The 19,347-nt window shown below is 39.2% G+C and overlaps 3 protein-coding genes across 3 annotated transcripts in view; 1 reads left to right on the top strand and 2 right to left on the bottom strand.

The window, feature by feature from the left end:
- The window catches only part of LOC115186685 (zinc finger protein 271), a gene marked incomplete at its 5' end in the record, with an annotated part of 58,950 nt that overhangs the window by 21,852 nt on the left and 17,751 nt on the right, over window positions 1-19,347 (top strand). The window contains one exon of the mRNA XM_029746225.1: window positions 15,755-15,761. Within this exon, the coding sequence (XP_029602085.1) occupies window positions 15,755-15,761 (7 nt within the window). The remainder of the gene's footprint in view (window positions 1-15,754; window positions 15,762-19,347) is intronic.
- Window positions 4,589-5,470, bottom strand: LOC115186695 (zinc finger protein 180-like; the record flags this gene model as incomplete). The annotated part of the gene is made up of 1 exon (XM_029746234.1): window positions 4,589-5,470. A coding segment is annotated over one exon (882 nt), but the record flags the coding sequence as incomplete, so codon positions are not given.
- Window positions 13,832-15,001, bottom strand: LOC115186693 (gastrula zinc finger protein XlCGF17.1-like; the record flags this gene model as incomplete). Its single annotated transcript, XM_029746231.1, has 1 exon — window positions 13,832-15,001. A coding segment is annotated over one exon (1,170 nt), but the record flags the coding sequence as incomplete, so codon positions are not given.

Genomic DNA, 19,347 nt, shown 5'->3' with positions numbered 1-19,347 from the left:
CCTACACAGAACTGAACTGGATCAAAGATGGCGGACAGAAATACTAGGAGAGAGGGGTACCCCTACACAGAACTGAACTGGATCAAAGATGGCGGACAGAAATACTAGGATGGAAGCAAATGTAAGGGATTATAACTTCATAACGAATCATGCAAAAACATGTACAGTTGACAGGAATGTTAGTTAATGTAGAGACAAACGATTATGCTTTTTTTTAATCGTAAAGTTCATTTACGAAAATCGCGATTTAGCAAGCTAGCTGACTAGCTAACATTAACCAACTAGCTGACTAGCTAACATTAGCCAGCTTGCTGACAAGCTAACATTAACCAACTAGCTTACTAGCTAACACTAGCCAGCTAGCTGACTAGCTAACATTAACCAGCTAGCTGATTAGCTAACATGAACCAACTAGCTGACAACTAACATTAGCCAGCTAGCTGACTAGCTAACATAACCAACTAGCTGACTAGCTAACATTAGCCAGCTTGCTGACAAGCTAACATTAACCAACTAGCTTACTAGCTAACACTAGCCAGCTAGCTGACTAGCTAACATTAACCAGCTAGCTGACTAGCTAACATTAGCCAGCTAGCTGACTAGCTAACATTAGCCAGCTAGCTGACTAGCTAACATGAACCAACTAGCTGACAACTAACATTAGCCAGCTAGCTGACTAGCTAACATTAACCAGCTGGCTGACTAGCTAACTTTAACCAACTAGCTGACTAGCTAACATTAGCCAGCTAACTGACTAGCTAACATTAACCAACTAGCTGACTAGCTAACATTATCCAGCTAGCTGACTAGCTAACATTATCCAGCTAGCTGACTAGCTAACAATAGCCAGCTAGCTAACATTAGCCAGCTAGCTGACTAGCTAACATTAACCAACTAGCTGACTAGCTAACTTTAGCCAGTTAGCTGACTAGCTAACATTAGCCAGCCAGCTGGGCTAGCTTTATGGGTGTTGTGACATGAGTATGAAATTGTCATTCTGGTTGTTTTAGGGACTCCTGAAACAACCAGCAAACCAGGTTGTTGTTTTGTGAAACAGTGAATGTATAGAATCTAGTTAGCTGAAGAATTTACTGCAAATTGAATGTACAATTGTGTAAGCTTGCCTTGCTGATATTTGCCATGCAGATAGATGAAATAACATAGCTAGCTATATTCTTGCATATTGTGCAGTGGATGATTAAAATACCTGTATGCCTATGGATGTGTAGCTAGCTATCTAGCCGATCTGTGTATGGACCCAAACATTTGGTATACATATTAGTTCAGAACCTATGAACCTCAGCTATCATAGCCAGTTGTATCAACTTCAAAACAGCCTGAATGACATTAATGAAGCCTATGGATTGAGTAGAATATAATATCATGTTGTGCCAAGGATGCAAGTCGTATATACATGTAGTTATTACCATGCATGAGATCCCCACATTGTAGCCTGTACATTTAATATATTCACTGATCATGTACTCTACCTTGGCAAATAAAGGTGCAGTTTAGGTATGAATGTCTTTGAGATTATTTTTCAGTCATATCCAATACCAGGAGTATCAAATTCCAGTCTTTGAATGACGCTGTGTCTGCATGTATGTATTACAATTATACACTTCAACAGTGTTTACCAATCTTGGTCCTGGGACATCAATGGTTACACATTGTAACTAATAGACTAGAAACAGGATTTAACTAGTTATTTCATATATACAGAAATATAATGTTAAAAAACAGTACACTACACTTCCTATGCATCATGTAAATACTCTAACACTGGTTCATCTCAACATCTAATGCCCTTCATCTGCATTGATCTGATAAACACAGGATAGGTGGAGTATTTCATCACATTACACTTCATTTCAACCAGTAGAGAATGTGAAACGCTTTATTGAAAAGCTCATTATCCAAGTGTTTGAACTTGTATTTATATCTGTACTTCAATGCACATCTGTTGTGCATTATAAAAACAGAGGCTTTATTTATACAGCACGTCAGACATGGATGCAACACAATGGCTTCACAGGAAAAAACGATGAAAATAATCAGAAATATTTAGTACACAAACATAAGAGGATAAAAAACAGAAGAATAACAACTGAAAGACTAATGAGCATTCTAAGGAAATGCCATTGATTAAAATATCAACAATATGATGCAATATCAAACCCAAAATATAACTTGTTTTTTAGGAGGGTCTCTGAAAGACACTATGTGGGTGTCCACTGAAAGTTGACTAGTAACAACAACTGGGACCTGAAAGACACCCACCATGAGACCCACTAAATCTGCCCAAGAAGAGGCAAACAAAAGAAAAACCCACACCAAACTTAAAGACAGGAAGCAAACCAAAAAGGTGGAGCAACTAAAGGTGTTGACTCTCCACATGTATCAAGACAACTGGAGCACTGGGCCAGACACTCTTAAATAGAACCTGGACCAGCTCAGGTGAAACACCTTCCCACTAACGAGATGGACAAGCCAGCACAGGTGTAACACATACTGACTAACGAGGTGACACCAATCAGTGCGTCCTACCTGCTAACGAGCTAGACGGGCTAACGAGCTAGACGTGCTAACGAGCTAGACGGGCTAACGAGCTATACGTGCTAACGAGCTAGACGTGCTAACGAGCTAGATGGGCTAACGAGCTAGACGTGCTAACGAGCGAGACGTGTCAACAATTAAAAACAAGAAAAACACATTTCTAAATAATAATATACAATCGAAATATTTTTTCCTCCTTTTTCTTACTATAGAATCCTAAAACTCACTAGCTTCCAGAACTCTCTTCTTCCTAAAACTCACTAGCTTCTAGAACTCTCCTCTTCCTAAAACCCACTAGCTTCTAGAACTCTCATCTTCCTAAAACTCACTAGCTTCTAGAACTCTCATCCCCTTGGAACCCAAACAAAACTCATCTCCAATACAGAAAAACGTGCAGTCAAAATAAATTGTAATCCATGGTAATGCACTGACAAAACACAAATCTTTTTGACTGCCCATCCTTGAGACAATCAGCAACCAAGTTGTCCTTACCACAGACATTTCTGATTTCAAGAGGAAACTCCTGCAATATCCGTAGTAACTTTCCACCTCACTGCAGAGCTTCTCTCTCTTCTCAGGGTTCACTAGATAGGCATGTTGTTGGATCGGGGCCCAGTCCCCAATGTCATGCTCGAGTACATTTGGGTTGGCACATCTGGGAATGTACCCTGATATTCTAAAAGCAGGGCAACAATGTCAATATAACTGTACCCAAAAATTGTCAGTTGGTTGCATAAATAATTATGATTACTAAATCTTACATGAATATTAAACATGAAATATAAAAACCAAATGTACTTTGTTAATATGTATTGGCAATAATTCACTTAATGGTGAGGCATGGAATAATAAAACATGTATCTTTTGTCAGGCTGAATGTTTGAGTCATGCTTCTTCAGTAGTGGAATAAAGACAATTAGTACTTGAATGTTGTAAATAAATACTGGAGTGATGTAGGATTGTTCATATAATTGATTATATACCAATTTATTTGACTGCGACTATGTGTTTAGGCTGCAAGTACGTTGAAATTAAATTGTTTTCTTTTCAACTTTCACTTTCAACTAAAACCAAACTTATATTGTACATCGGGCATAGTCTTATTTTCAAATACATTTTGCTAGATGGGATATCCCCAATGTCACAGTTTAAACGTGTCCAAATCAATAGTCCAAATGCAGAAACAGTTTGTGATAAATTGAAAACCTAAACATAAAATGTGCTATGTACACAAACAAACATCTGCCACAATAATCATATTACTTGTATTATTTAAAACAAGCACCTTATAAAACTGTACAAGGACCAAAAACGCTGTTGTTTTGACAAGTAGCAATAAATCACTGATATCGATTAGGGGGGAAATCAGAATGTACGTGCTGTTGAAACTAACACAACTAAAAAATAAACATATGGAAATGGAAGATGTATTTTCCCTCAATAGAGGACAACCTGAAGAAGACAGTCAGCTACATTTTGGAGTGATGCATTTAAATGTAGGGGTCGCTAAACAAAGGAACACAACACTTATTTGTCATCACTCATTAATATCATGTTGAAATCAATTGTGCCGAGAGGAGGGAGATGAGGTTGCACGTCCTGTTAAAACTAACAGCTCAAAAACCACACGGAATCTGGGAATAATGTGTACATCCCTGGTTAGAGGACAACTTGTAGAAAACAGCCAGATACATTTTGAAGTGTTGCATTTTGATTCAAGTGGGTCACCAACATGGTAAGTGTAACACAACTCTTTTTGTGTTAGTCACTTTTTATTAAATCTCATAAATAGTAACTCTTCCATTTCAGAGCCTGGATTTTCCCCCTAAGGATAATATCCATATCATGTTGAAATCAATAGAACAGGGGACAAACGTTTAGGGTTCTACATTGTGACATCATTAAAATACTCCTTCTACAATGTTAAAACATTCTACATTGTGACATCATTAATATACTCCTACTACAATGTTAAAACATTCTACATTGTGACATTATATCATTGATATCATGAAACAACTCATTCATGTATTTTCTGATGTTTGATCAGATGTCTTTTACCGGAGAATCTCTTGTCACACTGATCACAGCTATAAGGTTTCTCTCCTGTGTGTGTTCTCTGGTGTCGAGTCAGATAGCCAGATGTAGTAAAACTCTTCCCACATTGACCACAACTATAAGGTTTCTCTCCTGTGTGTGTTCTTTGGTGTAGAGTAAGATAGCCAGATGTAGTAAAACTCTTCCCACATTGACCACAGCTATAAGGTTTCTCTCCTGTGTGTCTTCTCTGGTGTAGAGTCAGAGAGCCAGATGTAGCAAAACTCTTCCCACATTGATCACAGCTATAAGATTTCTCTCCTGTGTGTACTCGCTGGTGTCTAGTCAGATGGCAAGATGAAATATAAGTTTTCCCACATTGATCACAGCTATAAGGTTTCTCTCTTGTGTGTGTTCTCTGGTGTGATATCAGGCTGTCTGGCTGAGTAAAACTCTTCCCACATTGATTACAACTATAAGGTTTCTCTCCTGTGTGTACTCGCTGGTGTCTAGTCAGATGGCAAGATGAAATATAAGTCTTCCCACATTGATCACAGCTATAAGGTTTCTCTCCTGTGTGTGTTCTCTGGTGTACAGTCAGGTAACTAGATGAAATAAAACTTTTCATACATTGATTACAACTAAAAGATTTCTCTCCTGTGTGTATCCTCTGGTGTGATAACAGGTTGCTTGACTGAGTAAAACTCTTCCCACATTGAGTACAGCTGTACGGTTTCTCTCCTGTGTGTATTCTCTGGTTTAGAGTCAGAGAGAAATATGTAGTAAAACTCCTCCCACATTGATCACAGCTGTAAGGTTTCTCTCCAGTGTGAATTCTCAGGTGTACTTTTAGTGCTTTTAATCTTAAGTAACTCTTCCCACAATCAAAACAGTGGTGAGATTTCTCTCCTGTGTGTGTTCGCTGGTGTATTTTAAGTTCTGATGAAGATTTGCAATGTTTTCCACAGTCAGAGCAGCAGATAGATTTCTTCCCTGTGGGTCTCTGCTGGTGTTTCTTGAGGTGATAGAATCTGGACAGACTCTTCTCTGACTCGTTAGCATCATGATGTTGAGGCTCCCCAGAGGATCCATGATAGTCACGTCTCTCTCCTGTGTGAACAAGTCAGACAGATAGTTAAAGGCTCACAACAGCAGAAATCCACTGAAAAAGGTGATGCCAACAGCGTAGCCATGATACTCTACAACAATTGACGTCTGTAATGAATGTTAAAATTACTTGACAATTGTCTTAAGACAGTCAAGTGAGCAACAATAGTCATATTTAGTCTTGTTTTCACATTAGTAGTAACTAGAAATAAGTAAAAGGTGTTGAACTCCTAAGCAGTGTGCCAGGCGACTTTTGTTCTCAAATATAGGCACCTTTCTGTGTTTGCTAAAATTGCGACAAGGGCGATGCACACACAATTTGATTGCAGAAACACCTCCCTGCTAATGCAGAAACCACTAGTTATGGATGTAGTATATCTGCCTGGAGCAAAAATGGTGAGCAAGTGGCCTAAGCTGTGCCATTAGAGATTCTGGGTTCGAGTCCAAGCTCTGTTGCAGCCGGCCGCGACCGGGAGGCCTATGGGGCGACGCACAATTGGCCCACCGTCGTCCGGGTTAGGGGAGGGTTTGGCCGGCAGGGATATCCTTGTCTCATCGCGCACTAGCGACTCATGTGGCGGGCCGGGCGCAGTGCACACTGACCAAGTCGCCAGGTGTACGGTGTTTCCTCCGACACATTGGTGCTGCTGGCTTCCGGGTTGGATGGGCATTGTGTCAAGAAGCAGCGCGGCTAGGTTGGGTTGTGTTTCAGAGGACGCATGGCTCTCGACCTTCGCCTCTCCAGAGTCCGTATGGGAGTTGCAGCGATGAGACAAGACTGTAAGTACCAATTGGGGAGAAAAAAGGGGTGAAAAAAATATATATATTTAAAAAATGGTGAGCAAAGATTAGTTATCACAATGTATTCTGAATATTACAGCACTAGATCAGGAGTGCTACTCAAGGAAACTCACATTAAGCTCTGTGTCTATTCACTAATTCACCACCGTGGGGGAAAACTCAGGGGAGTTCTCATAGGCTGACAGCAAATATAGCCTCCATTTCCAGGTTGCTTATTATTATCATCATTTGACACTACTTTGGATTATAATTGTAAGGCTCGTTTGAATGTCCTGATTTAATATAATGTTTGTGTTATTGTCGAAAATGTACTACTTTATATTTAAAAACGACTTCAACCAGTAAAATGATCATTGGCTAGTTTTCCATCAGCCTGACAATGAGGTTTTGTCCACTAAGTGTATGTGGTCTATAATCTCACCTAACAATAACATAGACCTACTGTAGGACCCATAACTTCACCTAACAATAACATAGACCTACTGTAGGACCCATAACTTCACCTAACAATAACATAGACCTACTGTAGGACTCATTGGGTGGAGGTGTGTTCTAGTGGGTCTGGACAGGTGTGATGTAGTTAATGGAGATGGAGGTGTGTTCTAGTGGATAGGTGTGATGTAGTTAATGGAGATGGAGGTGTGTTCTAGTGGGTCTGGACAGGTGTGATGTAGTTAATGGAGATGGAGGTGTGTTCTAGTGGGTCTGGACAGGTGTGATGTAGTTAATGGAGATGGAGGTGTGTTCTAGTGGACAGGTGTGATGTAGTTAATGGAGATGGAGGTGTGTTCTAGTGGGTCTGGACAGGTGTGATGTAGTTAATGGAGATGGAGGTGTGTTCTAGTGGGTCTGGACAGGTGTGATGTAGTTAATGGAGATGTGTTCTAGTGGGTCTGGGCAGGTGTGATGTAGTTAATGGAGATGGAGGTGTGTTCTAGTGGGTCTGGGCAGGTGTGATGTAGGTAATGGAGATGGAGGTGTGTTCTAGTGGGTCTGGACAGGTGTGATGTAGTTAATGGAGATGGAGGTGTGTTCTAGTGGGTCTGGGCAGGTGTGATGTAGTTAATGGAGGTGTGTTCTAGTGGGTCTGGACAGGTGTAATGTAGTTAATGGAGATGGAGGTGTGTTCTAGTGGGTCTGGACAGGTGTGATGTAGTAATTTGTAGTTTGTATGATGTAATTTGTATGTGTATGTTTATAAAATATCAAATGAAATATGTTTTAAGTACCAATACAAAGTTACACCTTGAAACGGGCGTTTATTGCCTTGCACGTCTTTTTCTCCGATGCATCCACTTCATGCCGAATACAGTAACGTTGATAAATTATACAGTACTGAAACAAAGGAATACAAATGGCACTTGGCGCGACAATACAAATGGCACTTGGCGCGATAATACAAATGGCACTTGGCGCGACAATACAAATGGCACTTGGCGCGACAATACAAATGGCACTTGGCGCGACAATACAAATGGCACTTGGCGCGACAATACAAATGGCGCTCGGCGCGACAATACAAATGGCGCTTGGCGCGACTATAAACAAAGTTCTATAGTTTGAACAAAATACCTCGTTGGCTGCTTGTCCTGAAAAGAGGTTCTTGAATCCTTAAAGTCCCTTTACTGTCTTAGCCTCTGCCAGCAACAATTATGACTCAGACTAATATCTGCTTAAGTTAGATTGCACACAGTCAATGAACAAATTCCGTAGCAGTAACAACAGACAACGTTAGTTCCGGGATGGAACATAAAAACACAAACAATGGCCTAACGTTAATTTACCTGTTACATCACATTTAAATTCTTATCTATACATCAATAAATCATTTATTTATTTACTACATCAAATAAACCATGAATTCTGTATTAATCATGCATCGTGAACACAGCATCTATGTAACACCACTTACAATGAGAGTGTAAAGCCATGTTGGCTTTATGGAAACGATATACAATATATGGGGAATAATATAGTTGAGGAAATAATCCAAACCTAGTTGTGCCTAGTTAGGACATAACGTTAGCTAGCTAGCTAACGGTACTGTACTGTAGCTCATACAACGCCGACGCCGACGGTCAAACCCGGCTTTCTAATATTTACGTTAATTAACTATAGTAACGTTATGGAAGATATTCACAGAAAACCATCATTGTCTTCGTTATTCATTATTAGTATGTTATATTATTATAATAAATGATTTCGAGACATATTCAGAGCCAAACATCAACCCAACTTAACCTTTTTAACTGTTGTCGCATCCAAACTTGTCACCATCGTTTTCAGTTGTAATTGCGAAGTTCCCGGAAGAAGTCCAGCAACAACGGAGGTTCCTCGATGAACCCACCTTCTAACAAGTTCTTTGAAGAACCTTTTGGGGCTGTTTTTCATTGACCAAGAACCCTACGGTTCTTAGGGGATCTGAGAACAACTCCAGTTGAACCCTTCATTTTTAGAGTGAAGTCTGTAAACACGTGATCTTGGTATGTGTACGTGTGTGGAGAACGAGACACAGACTAACTGTGTGATGTAGTAGGGAGTTGTAGTTTCTCTAGAGATAAATCAGATCCAGCGTGATGTAGTGATGTAGTAGGGAGTTGTAGTTTCTCTAGAGATAAATCAGATCCAGCCTGAACTGTGTGATGTAGTAGGGAGTTGTAGTTTCTCTAGAGATAAATCAGACCCAGACTGAACTGTGTGATGTAGTAGGGAGTTGTAGTTTCTCTAGAGATAAATCAGACCCAGACTGAACTGTGTGATGTAGTAGGGAGTTGTAGTTTCCAACAGGACAATATTCTACATAGTTTAGCGCATAAAATAGAATTAACTACAATGACCATAATCCATTGCGTGCCTACTTGTCTTGTCTGTGTTTCTTTTACACCTGCTATGTAAAAGAGACAGAAGAATGCACAATGGTCAATGCTATCTGGGATCCTTGGGACATCTCTACCCTTAACCCTAACCCCTAACCTTAACCATTTTAAATGTCAACTTCAACGGGCTAGGGACGTCCCAAGGATGTATCTCTACCTGAAAATACATGATCTAAGTGATTGATAGTTGGTATTCAGCAGTCATAAAGCCTTATTTACTTTAATGAACTACTAAAATAGTGATTTTGTCAGACAGCAGCTCTACACTTTATTGACTGACTGATCCATTCATCCTTCCATCCCTCCTCAGCCTTCCTCTCCTCTGAAGACCCAGTGAGGGTGGAGCTCAGTCAGAGAGCTGTTGAGGGACTGGTTAGGAAGAACACTTCTACAGCCAGAGAGGTGAGAGGTCTCACATGGTTTAGATGGTAAATATTTATGTCCCCTTAGTGGTTCATCACGTCAGCTAAAGGGAATATGTTCCATCATTTATGTTTATTTACATTAGTGCAAATTGTCCACTGATATTGGTGTAATTTCTCACCCCGTTTGGCTGTATGAAAGTTAATTTCCCCTCAGGCACACACATTTGTTCTTTGTTATTACCCGAGCCACTGCCTGTTCAGCCTGCTATCATCCAGAAGGCGAGGTCAGGACAGGTGCATCAAAGCTGAGACCGAAAGACAGAAAAACAGCTTCTATCTCAAGGCCATCAGACTGTTAAACAGGCATCATGAAATCATTGTCCCTTTAATAATGTTTACATATCATTTCTCATCTCATATGTATAAACTGTATCTCAGTCTATGCTGCTCTGACATTGTTTATCCATCCATATATTTATATATTCCTAATTCCGTTCCTTTACTTAGATTTGTGTGTATTAGGTATTTGTTGTGAAATTGTTAGATATTAATTATTATCATTGCTGCACTGTGGGAACTAGAAGGACAAGCATTTCACTACACCTGCAATAACATCTGCTGAACACCTGTATGTGACCAATAACATTTGATTTCTGAAGGTAATTTGTGTCAAATGTATTTTTCCCCACTCATTCACCCCATCTCTTTACATTGCTTATGCATATTCAGTGGCCTGACTGCATCCAGACTATGTCAAAGGCCCATCCTGGTAGATCTGAACCTAATGCAGCTTGGACTGATCAGATGACAGAAGTCACATTTAGGTGCCAGGTGTAACTGAGGCCATAGATGCTCCATATCCATTACTTTGAGTGTTTTATATAATATGACTAAATGTGTTTCTGTGTTGCAGGGACAGTCAGAAATGGAACAGCAAGGCCACAGAACATGACATAAGCAGAGCTGTGAGAGACCACCTCAAGCCCCTGATAGAGCCGGGGGTGGTGTTTACCACTCCACCACGCCTTCAGCAGGCTGGAAAAGTGGGATTGATCTGTTTGATCCATTTGTTTGTTTCAGTTTTCAGTAGTTGAATCCTTTTCAACATAATATCCTCTGATGTATTGTTGAGTTCAACATTTTTCATTTTCAACAAATGAACTGGGTTGGTTGAAAGTGATACAAAACATGCATACCATTTGCACTATTTTGACAGTGGAAGATATCCTGAATTTATACTGGTTTTCATACTAAGATGGACCAATATGTGTTGCTTTTGCACATATTTGTTCATTGGTTTGGCAAGAGTTTGTTGATTGGTCAGTCATCGGGTTCATTTGTTTTGCAATATGTTCAAATCAAATCAAGCTTTATTTATACAGCACATTTCAGACATGGATGCAACACAATGGTTTCACAGGGGAGAAAAACCAATATTTAGTACACAAACATAAGAGGATAAAAAACAGAAGATTAACAACTGAAAGACTAATTAGCATTCTAAGGAAATGCCATTGATTAAAATATTAATTGGATGCAACATCCAACCCAAAATATAACTTTTTTTTTAGGAGGGGCTCTGAAAGACACTATGGGGGTGTCCACTGGAAGTTGACTAGTAACAACAACTGGGACCTAAAAGACACCCACCATGAGACCCACTAAATCTGCCCAAGAAGAGGCAAACAAAAGAAAAACCCACACCAAACTTAAAGACAGGAAGCAAACCAAAAAGGTGGAGCAACTAAAAGTGTTGACTCTCCACATGTATCAAGACAACTGGAGCACTGGGCCAGACACTCTTAAATAGAACCTGGACCAGCTCAGGTGAAACACCTTCCCACTAACGAGATGGACAAGCCAGCACAGGTGTAACACATACTGACTAACGAGGTGACACCAATCAGTGCGTCCTACGTGCTAACGAGCTAGACGGGCTAACGAGCTAGACGGGCTAACGAGCTAGACGGGCTAAAGTCCAACCTCAAAACATAAATGGAAAAACCAAAGCCTGTAGCACCTTCCCCCTTATGACAACAAATATATCCTATATTTTTGTTGGACAAGTTTGCTCACCACCAACAGAAAACAACTTCCATTTCACATTATAATCAACTACAACGCTACACCTTCTTCAATACTAACATGGTGTCTACTGGCTGTCAACAATTAAAAACAACAAAACACGTACTTCTAAATAATAATATATAATCATATAATTTTTCTCCTTTTTCTTATCTAGAACTCTCGTCTTCCTAAAACTCACTAGCTTCTAGAACTCTCGTCTTCCTAAAACTCACTAGCTTCTAGAACTCTCGTCTTCCTAAAACTCACTAGCTTCTAGAACTTTCGTCCCGTTGGAACAAGCCCAAACAAAAATCAAATCAAATTGTATTAGTCATGTCTGATTTCAAGAGCAAACTCCTGCAATATCTCGATAGGCATGTTGTTGGATCGGGCCCAGTCCCCAATGTCATGCTCTAGTACATTTGGGTTGGCACATCTAAGAATGATCCCTGATATTCTAAAAGCAGGGCAGCAATGTCAATATAATTGTACCCAAAAATGGTCAGTTGGTTGCATAAATAATTATGATTACTAAATGTTACATGAATTGTAAATATTAAATATCAAACCAAATGTACACCCCTTGGTTAATATGTATTGGCAATAATTAACTTAAGGGTGAGGCATGAAATAATAAAACGTATCTTTTGTCAGGCTGGATGTTTGAAATATGAGGTGATTTGAGTCATGCTTCTTCAGTAGTGGAATAAAGACAATTAGCACTTGAACGTTGCAAAGAAATACTGGAGTGATGTCAGATTGTTAATAAAATTGATTATAGGTGTATAGGCTGCGTCCATGTGTATTTAAAAATGTAAACCTTCATTTAACAGTAACCGAAAGGTTGCTGGATCGAATCCCTGAGCTGACAAGGTCAAAATCTGTTGTTCTGCACCTGAACAAGGCAGTTAACCCACTGATCCCCAGTGGGCCGTAATTGTAAATTAGTCAGTTAGGAACAAATCCTCATTTACAATGAAGATCCCGGACGTATATTAGTCTTCTTTTCAATGACATGTTGCTAGGTGGGATATCCCCAATGTCAAAACAGTTTTAACGTGTCCAAATCAATAACCAATATGCAGAAACAGTTTGTGATATATTGAAAACCTAAACATAAAATGGGCCATACTATATAAACAAACATCTGCCACAATAATCATATCACTTGTATTTTTTTTAAACAAGCACCTTATTAACTGCACAAGCACCAAAAACACTGTTGTTTTGACAAGTAGCAATAAATCACTGATATCGATTAATTGGGAAATCAGGAAACTAACACAACTAAAAAAAAAACATTGAAATGGGGGATATCTTTCACCTCACTGGTTAGAGGACAAAATGTAGAAGCCAGTCAGCTACATTTTGGAGTGATGCATTTAAATTTAGGGGTCACTAAACAAAAGAACGCAACACTTATTTGTCATCACTCATCGATATCATGTTGAAATCATTTATGTTACAGGAGGGAGATGAGGTTGCACGTCCTGTTAAAACTAACAACTCAAAACCCACATGGAATCTGGGAAGAATGTGCACATCACCGGTTACTGTAGAAAACGGCTAGCTACATTGTGATTCCAGTGGGTCACCAACGTGGTAAGTGTAACCCAGCTCTTTTTTTGTTAATCACTTTTTGTTAAATCACATAAATAGTAACTCTTCCATTTCAGAGCCTGGATTTTCCCCCTGAGGCTAATATCCATATCATGTTGAAATCAATAGAACAGGGAACAAACGTTTAGGTTCTACATTGTGACATCATTAAAATACTCCAACTACAATGTTAAAACATTCTACATTGTGACATCATTAAAATATTCCTACTACAATGTTAAAACATTCTACATTGTGACATTATTTCATTGATATCATGAAACAACTCCTTCATGTATGTATTTTCTGATGTTTGATCAGATAACTTTTATCAGAGTATCTCTTCCCACATTGAACACAGCTAAAAGGTTTCTCTCCTGTGTGTCTCCGCTGGTGTATAGTCAGATAGCTAGATGTAGTAAAACTCTTCCCACATTGATCACAGCTATAAGGTTTCTCTCCTGTGTGTGTTCTCTGGTGTACTGTCAGACTGCCAGACATAATAAATCTCTTCCCACATTGATCACAGCTAAAAGGTTTCTCTCCTGTGTGTAGTTTATGGTGGGATTTCAGGGAGCTTGACTGAGTAAAACTCTTCCCACATTGATCACAGCTATAAGATTTCTCTACTGTGTGTGATTTCTGGTGCATCTTCAAAGTATGTGATGTTGAAAAGCTTTTTCCACAATCTGAACAGTGGTGAAGTTTCTCTCCTGTGTGTCTCCGCTGGTGTATAGTCAGATAGCTAGATGTAATAAAACTTTTCCCACATTGATTACAACTAAAAGGTTTCTCTCCTGTGTGTGTTCTCTTGTGTACTGTCAGATTGCTAGAATTAATAAATCTCTTCCCACATTGATCACAGATAAAAGGTTTCTCTCCTGTGTGTAGTTTACAGTGGGATATCAGGGAGCTTGACTGAGTAAAACTCTTCCCACATTGATCACAGCTATAAGATTTCTCTCCTGTGTGTGTTTTCTGGTGCATCTTCAAAATCTGTGAAGTTGAGAATCTTTTTCCACAATCTGAACAGTGGAATGGTTTCTCTCCTGTGTGAACTCGCTGGTGTCTAGTCAGATGGCTAGATGTAATAAAACTCTTCCCACATTGATCACAGCTATAAGGTTTCTCTCCTGTGTGTGTTCTCTGGTGTACAGTCAGATCTCTAGACGTAATAAAACCTTTCACACATTGATTACAACTAAAAGGTTTATCTCCTTTGTGTGTTCTCTGGTGTACTGTCAGATTGCTAGACTTAACAAATCTCTTCCCACATTGATCACAGCTAAAAGGTTTCTCTCCTGTGTGTAGTTTACGGTGTGATTTCAGGGCGCTTGACTGAGTAAAACTCTTCCCACATTGATCACAGCTATAAGGTTTCTCTCCTGTGTGTGTTCTCTGGTGTGATATCAGGTTGGTTGAATGAGTAAAACTCTTCCCACATTGATTACAGCTATAAGGCTTCTCTCCTGTGTGTACTCGCTGGTGTATTTTAAGGTCTGATGAATATTTGCAACGTTTCCCACAGTCAGAGCAGCAATGAGATTTCTTCCCTGTGGGTCTCTGCTGGTGTTTCTTGAGGTGTTCTGATGTGGAGAGACTCTTCTCTAACTTGTCAGCATCATGATGTTGTTGAGGCTCCCCAGAGGATCCACGATAGTCACATCTCTCTCCTGTGTGAACAACAATGTCAGATGGTTAAAGTGCGCACACAATTTTGGTTGCAGAATCACCTCCCTGCTAGTATATCTAGTAATGAGGAAACCACTAGTTATGGATGTAGTATATCTGGTAATGAGGAAACCACTAGTTATGGATGTAGTATATCTGGTAACGAGGAAACCACTAGTTATGGATGTAGTATATCTGGTAACGAGGAAACCACTAGTTATGGATGTAGTATATCTGGTAACGAGGAAACCACTAGTTATGGATGTAGTATATCTGGTAATGAGGAAACCACTAGTTATGGATGTAGTATATCTGGTAATGAGGAAACCACTAGTTATGGATGTAGTATATCTGGTAATGAGGAAACCACTAGTTATAGATGTAGTATATCTGGTAATGAGGAAACCACTAGTTATGGATGTAGTATATCTGCTAAAGAGGAAAGCACTAGTTATGGATGTAGTATATCTGCCTGGAGCAAAAATGGTGAGCGAAGATTTTAGTTTTTCACAATGTATTCTGAATATTACAGCTCACTATCAGTGCAAGATCAGGAGTGCTACTCAAGGAAACTCACATTAAGTTCTGTGTCTATTCACTAATTCACCACCATGGTGGAAAACTCAGGGGAGTTCTCATAGGCTGACAGCAAAAATAGCCTCCATTTACAGGTAGCTTATGAGTGCATTTCACATTTTACTTTTGGATTATAATTGTAAGGCTCGCTTGAATCTCTTGGGGCTAGGGGGCAGTATTTTCACGGCCGGATGAAAAACGTACCCAATTTAAACTGGTTAGTACTCTTGCCCAGGAAATAGAATATGCATATTATTAGTAGATTTGGATAGAAAACACTGAAGTTTCTAAAACTGTTTGAATGGTGTCTGTGAGTATAACAGAACTCATATGGCAGGTAAAAACCTGAGAAAATTTCAACCAGGAAGTGTAAGGTCTGAGAACTGTAGTTCTACTTTTGAATACCTAGAGAAACTACAAATACTTAGGGGTCACGTTGCACTTCCTAAGGCTTCCATTGGCTGTCAAAAGCCCTCCGAAAGTTGTTTCATACGTATCCAGTAACCGGGCAGAATATAGGAGCTCAGTTACTGAGTGGAGGACAAAGGGTTTGGAAATGCGCAGTCACGTGAGCGCGCCTTTCCTTATTTTTCTTCTGAAATGAATACGCTATTGTCCGGTTGGAATATTATCGCTTTTCTATGGAAAAATACCATAAAGATTGATTTTAAACAGCGTTTGACATGCTTCTAAGTACGGTAATGGAACATTTAAAATTTTTGTCTCTGGTTCCGCGCTCGCGTGTTATTCCTTTGGATAGTGCTCTTATTAACGCACAAACAAAACTGAGGTATTTGGACATAAATATGGATTATTTGGAACAAAAACAACATTTCTTGTGGAAGTAGCAGTCCTGGGAGTGCGTTCTGACGAAGATCAGCAAAGGTAATACAATATTTCTAATACTAATTCTGAGTTTAGTTTGCCTCGAACTTGGCGGGTGTCTGAATAGCTAGCCGTGATGGCTGAGCTATGTACTCAGAATATTGAAAACTGTGCTTTCGCCGAAAAGCTATTTTAAAATCTGACACAGCGTTTGCATCCAGGAGTAGTCTATCTATAAATCTGACACAGCGTTTGCATCCAGGAGTAGTCTATCTATAATTCTTAAAATAATTGTTATGTATTTTGTCAACGTTTATGATGAGTATCTCTGTAATATGTGTGCTCATTGTGCTCATTCACCGGAAGTTCTGGAGGCAAAACATTTTATGACATTTTATGAACGTCAAACGCCAATGTAAAATGCTGTTTTTGGATATAAATATTAACTTTATCGAACAAAACATACATGTATTGTGTAACATAATGTCCTAAGAGTGTCATCTGATGAAGATCATCAAAGGTTAGTGCATCATTTAGCTGTGTTTTGGGTTTTATTGACATATATGCTTGCTTGGAAAATGGCTGTGTGATTTTTTTTTTGTCTATGTACTCTCCTAACATAATCTAATGTTTTGCTTTCGCTGTAAAGCCTTTTTGAAATCGGACAATGTGGTTACATCAAGGAGAATTGTATCTTTAAAATGGTGTAAAATAGTCGTATGTTTTAGAAATTGAAATTATTAGATTTTTGCTGTTTTGAATTTCGCGCCGTGCTAACTTGTCAAGCAATCCCGTTAATGGGATCCTATCTCGAAAGGGTCCCCAACAGGTTAATATGTTTGTGTTTTTGTCTCAAATCAACTGCTTTATACTTAAACACTTCAACCACTAAAATGCTCTTTGGCTAGCTTTGCCAACAGCCTGACAATGAGGGTTTTTACACTAAGTGTTTAACAAATTGGCCCATAACTTCACCAAACAATAACATAGACCTAGGACTATAAATCATTTAATATTTCAGGTGAAACATGGAAACTAAAATGTCTTTGTCATGACATTTCATAACCTGATCACCAGATCATTTTGTGAATAATCCCACTAGGCTACTCTGTAATGTGTTGTCATTCTAAATGTCCTGAATAAAGGAAAATAGCTCTGTGTGTTGTACAATAGCCTATCCATCAAGGAACAGTTCTCTACACATTATGAGCTAAGTATCTCTGTGTCCAAACAGACTAACGAGACCCCACTGTAAATCAAGCAGACAAAAACATTATAAACACCAATTTGTTATGGATGTTGGATCAAATGTGGAGCACAGCATAACTGTCTTTACCAGAGTAATGAATGAAGAATCACTTTGGTTGTTGTTGCATGTCGTGATGTTTGTCATGTGACTGTCATTCAGGAAATTATTTCCTAGATCAGCTGATGATAGTTGAACACGTGACTGTAACTAAACAGCTACAGTATTATGTGTAATTATTGAAGAACCACATTAATGACAGTAATCCATTTGGGTGTTGTCAATAAAGTTAAGGTTAAAACCATTGGATTTTGCATACTCTGAAATGATTTAGGATTTCTGTGCCCATGAAAACTGTTTTTCCAGCGTAATATAAGGAGACACTAAATGTTAAGTAGTTAGAGAGCATTTCAGAGATCTGAATACAAAAAACTGTCTGACAGCAAGATCCAGTATTTAAGTTGAAGTTCATCATATGACAAGCTTAATGTTATGACTATAACTACTGTTCCCTGAAGGAGGGAAACTAGGTACAACATACTATTAAATCCACGCCTCGCTGGAAGCCCCGCCTTCCACAGGTGATGAGCGTGAGGCTCGGATTTATTCCTTCAATGTAATACCGCTCTTCACCGACCCAGGAAGGGGTGGGGCCAAACAGGTGTTGTACCTCGGTAGAAATGGTAAGATAAATTGGCACTCCAAATGGAAATGGAAAAAGTTTGCCTATTTTACCGGAAACTTCAGGAGCATAACGTCAGAATTAACGAAGGCCAGCAGCAGGTGGGGAATTGGTTATTTTCTTCTGGTTATATTGATCTCTGGCTTCCTCAAGTCATTTGTGTGTGTTAATTATTTAATCAAACGCTTGAAGCATCAGTTCAGTTCAAGTTCTGCACATACAGTTGATTTTATTAAACACACGGGGTGTGTCTATATTAACAAATACACGTCATAACATTTCAACCAATCAATTGGTAGAAATAAAATACTATTTTTTATTTTTATTTGGGACAGCCCCAGAACATAGTGCATTCAGACCGCTTCCCTTTTTACACATTTTGTTACGTTACAGCCTTATTCTGAAATGGATTACTTTTTTTTAATGATCAATCTTCAGACAACACCTCAAAATGACATCACAATACCCCATAAAATTCAGAAGAAAGTTTAGAAATGCTTGCATACCAGTGGTTTTATTTCTGTAGAACATGCTAGTACGCTACAGTAGATTGTATCTCTCTAGGTCATGCCAGTAGGATACAGTAGGTTGTATCTCTCTAGGTCATAACTCTCTAGGTCATGCCAGTAGGCTACAGTAGGTTGTATCTCTCTAGGTCATACCAGTAGGCTACAGTAGGTTGTAACTCTCTAGGTCATGCCAGTAGGCTACAGTAGGTTGTATCTCTCTAGGTCATGCCAGTAGGTTACAGTAGGTTGTAACTCTCTAGGTCATGCCAGTAGGCTACAGTAGGTTGTATCTCTCTAGGTCATGCCAGTAGGTTACAGTAGGTTGTATCTCTCTAGGTCATGCCAGTAGGTTACAGTAGGTTGTTTCTCTCTAGGTCATGCCAGTAGACTACAGTAGGTTGTATCCAAGTGGTTTTATTTCTGTAGAACA

This window comes from Salmo trutta, unplaced genomic scaffold (genome assembly GCF_901001165.1).
Source record: "Salmo trutta unplaced genomic scaffold, fSalTru1.1, whole genome shotgun sequence".
NCBI classification, from domain to species: Eukaryota; Metazoa; Chordata; class Actinopteri; order Salmoniformes; family Salmonidae; genus Salmo; species Salmo trutta.
The sequence above is the reverse complement of the archived record's forward strand: the minus strand, read 5'-3'. Positions and strand labels throughout refer to the sequence as shown.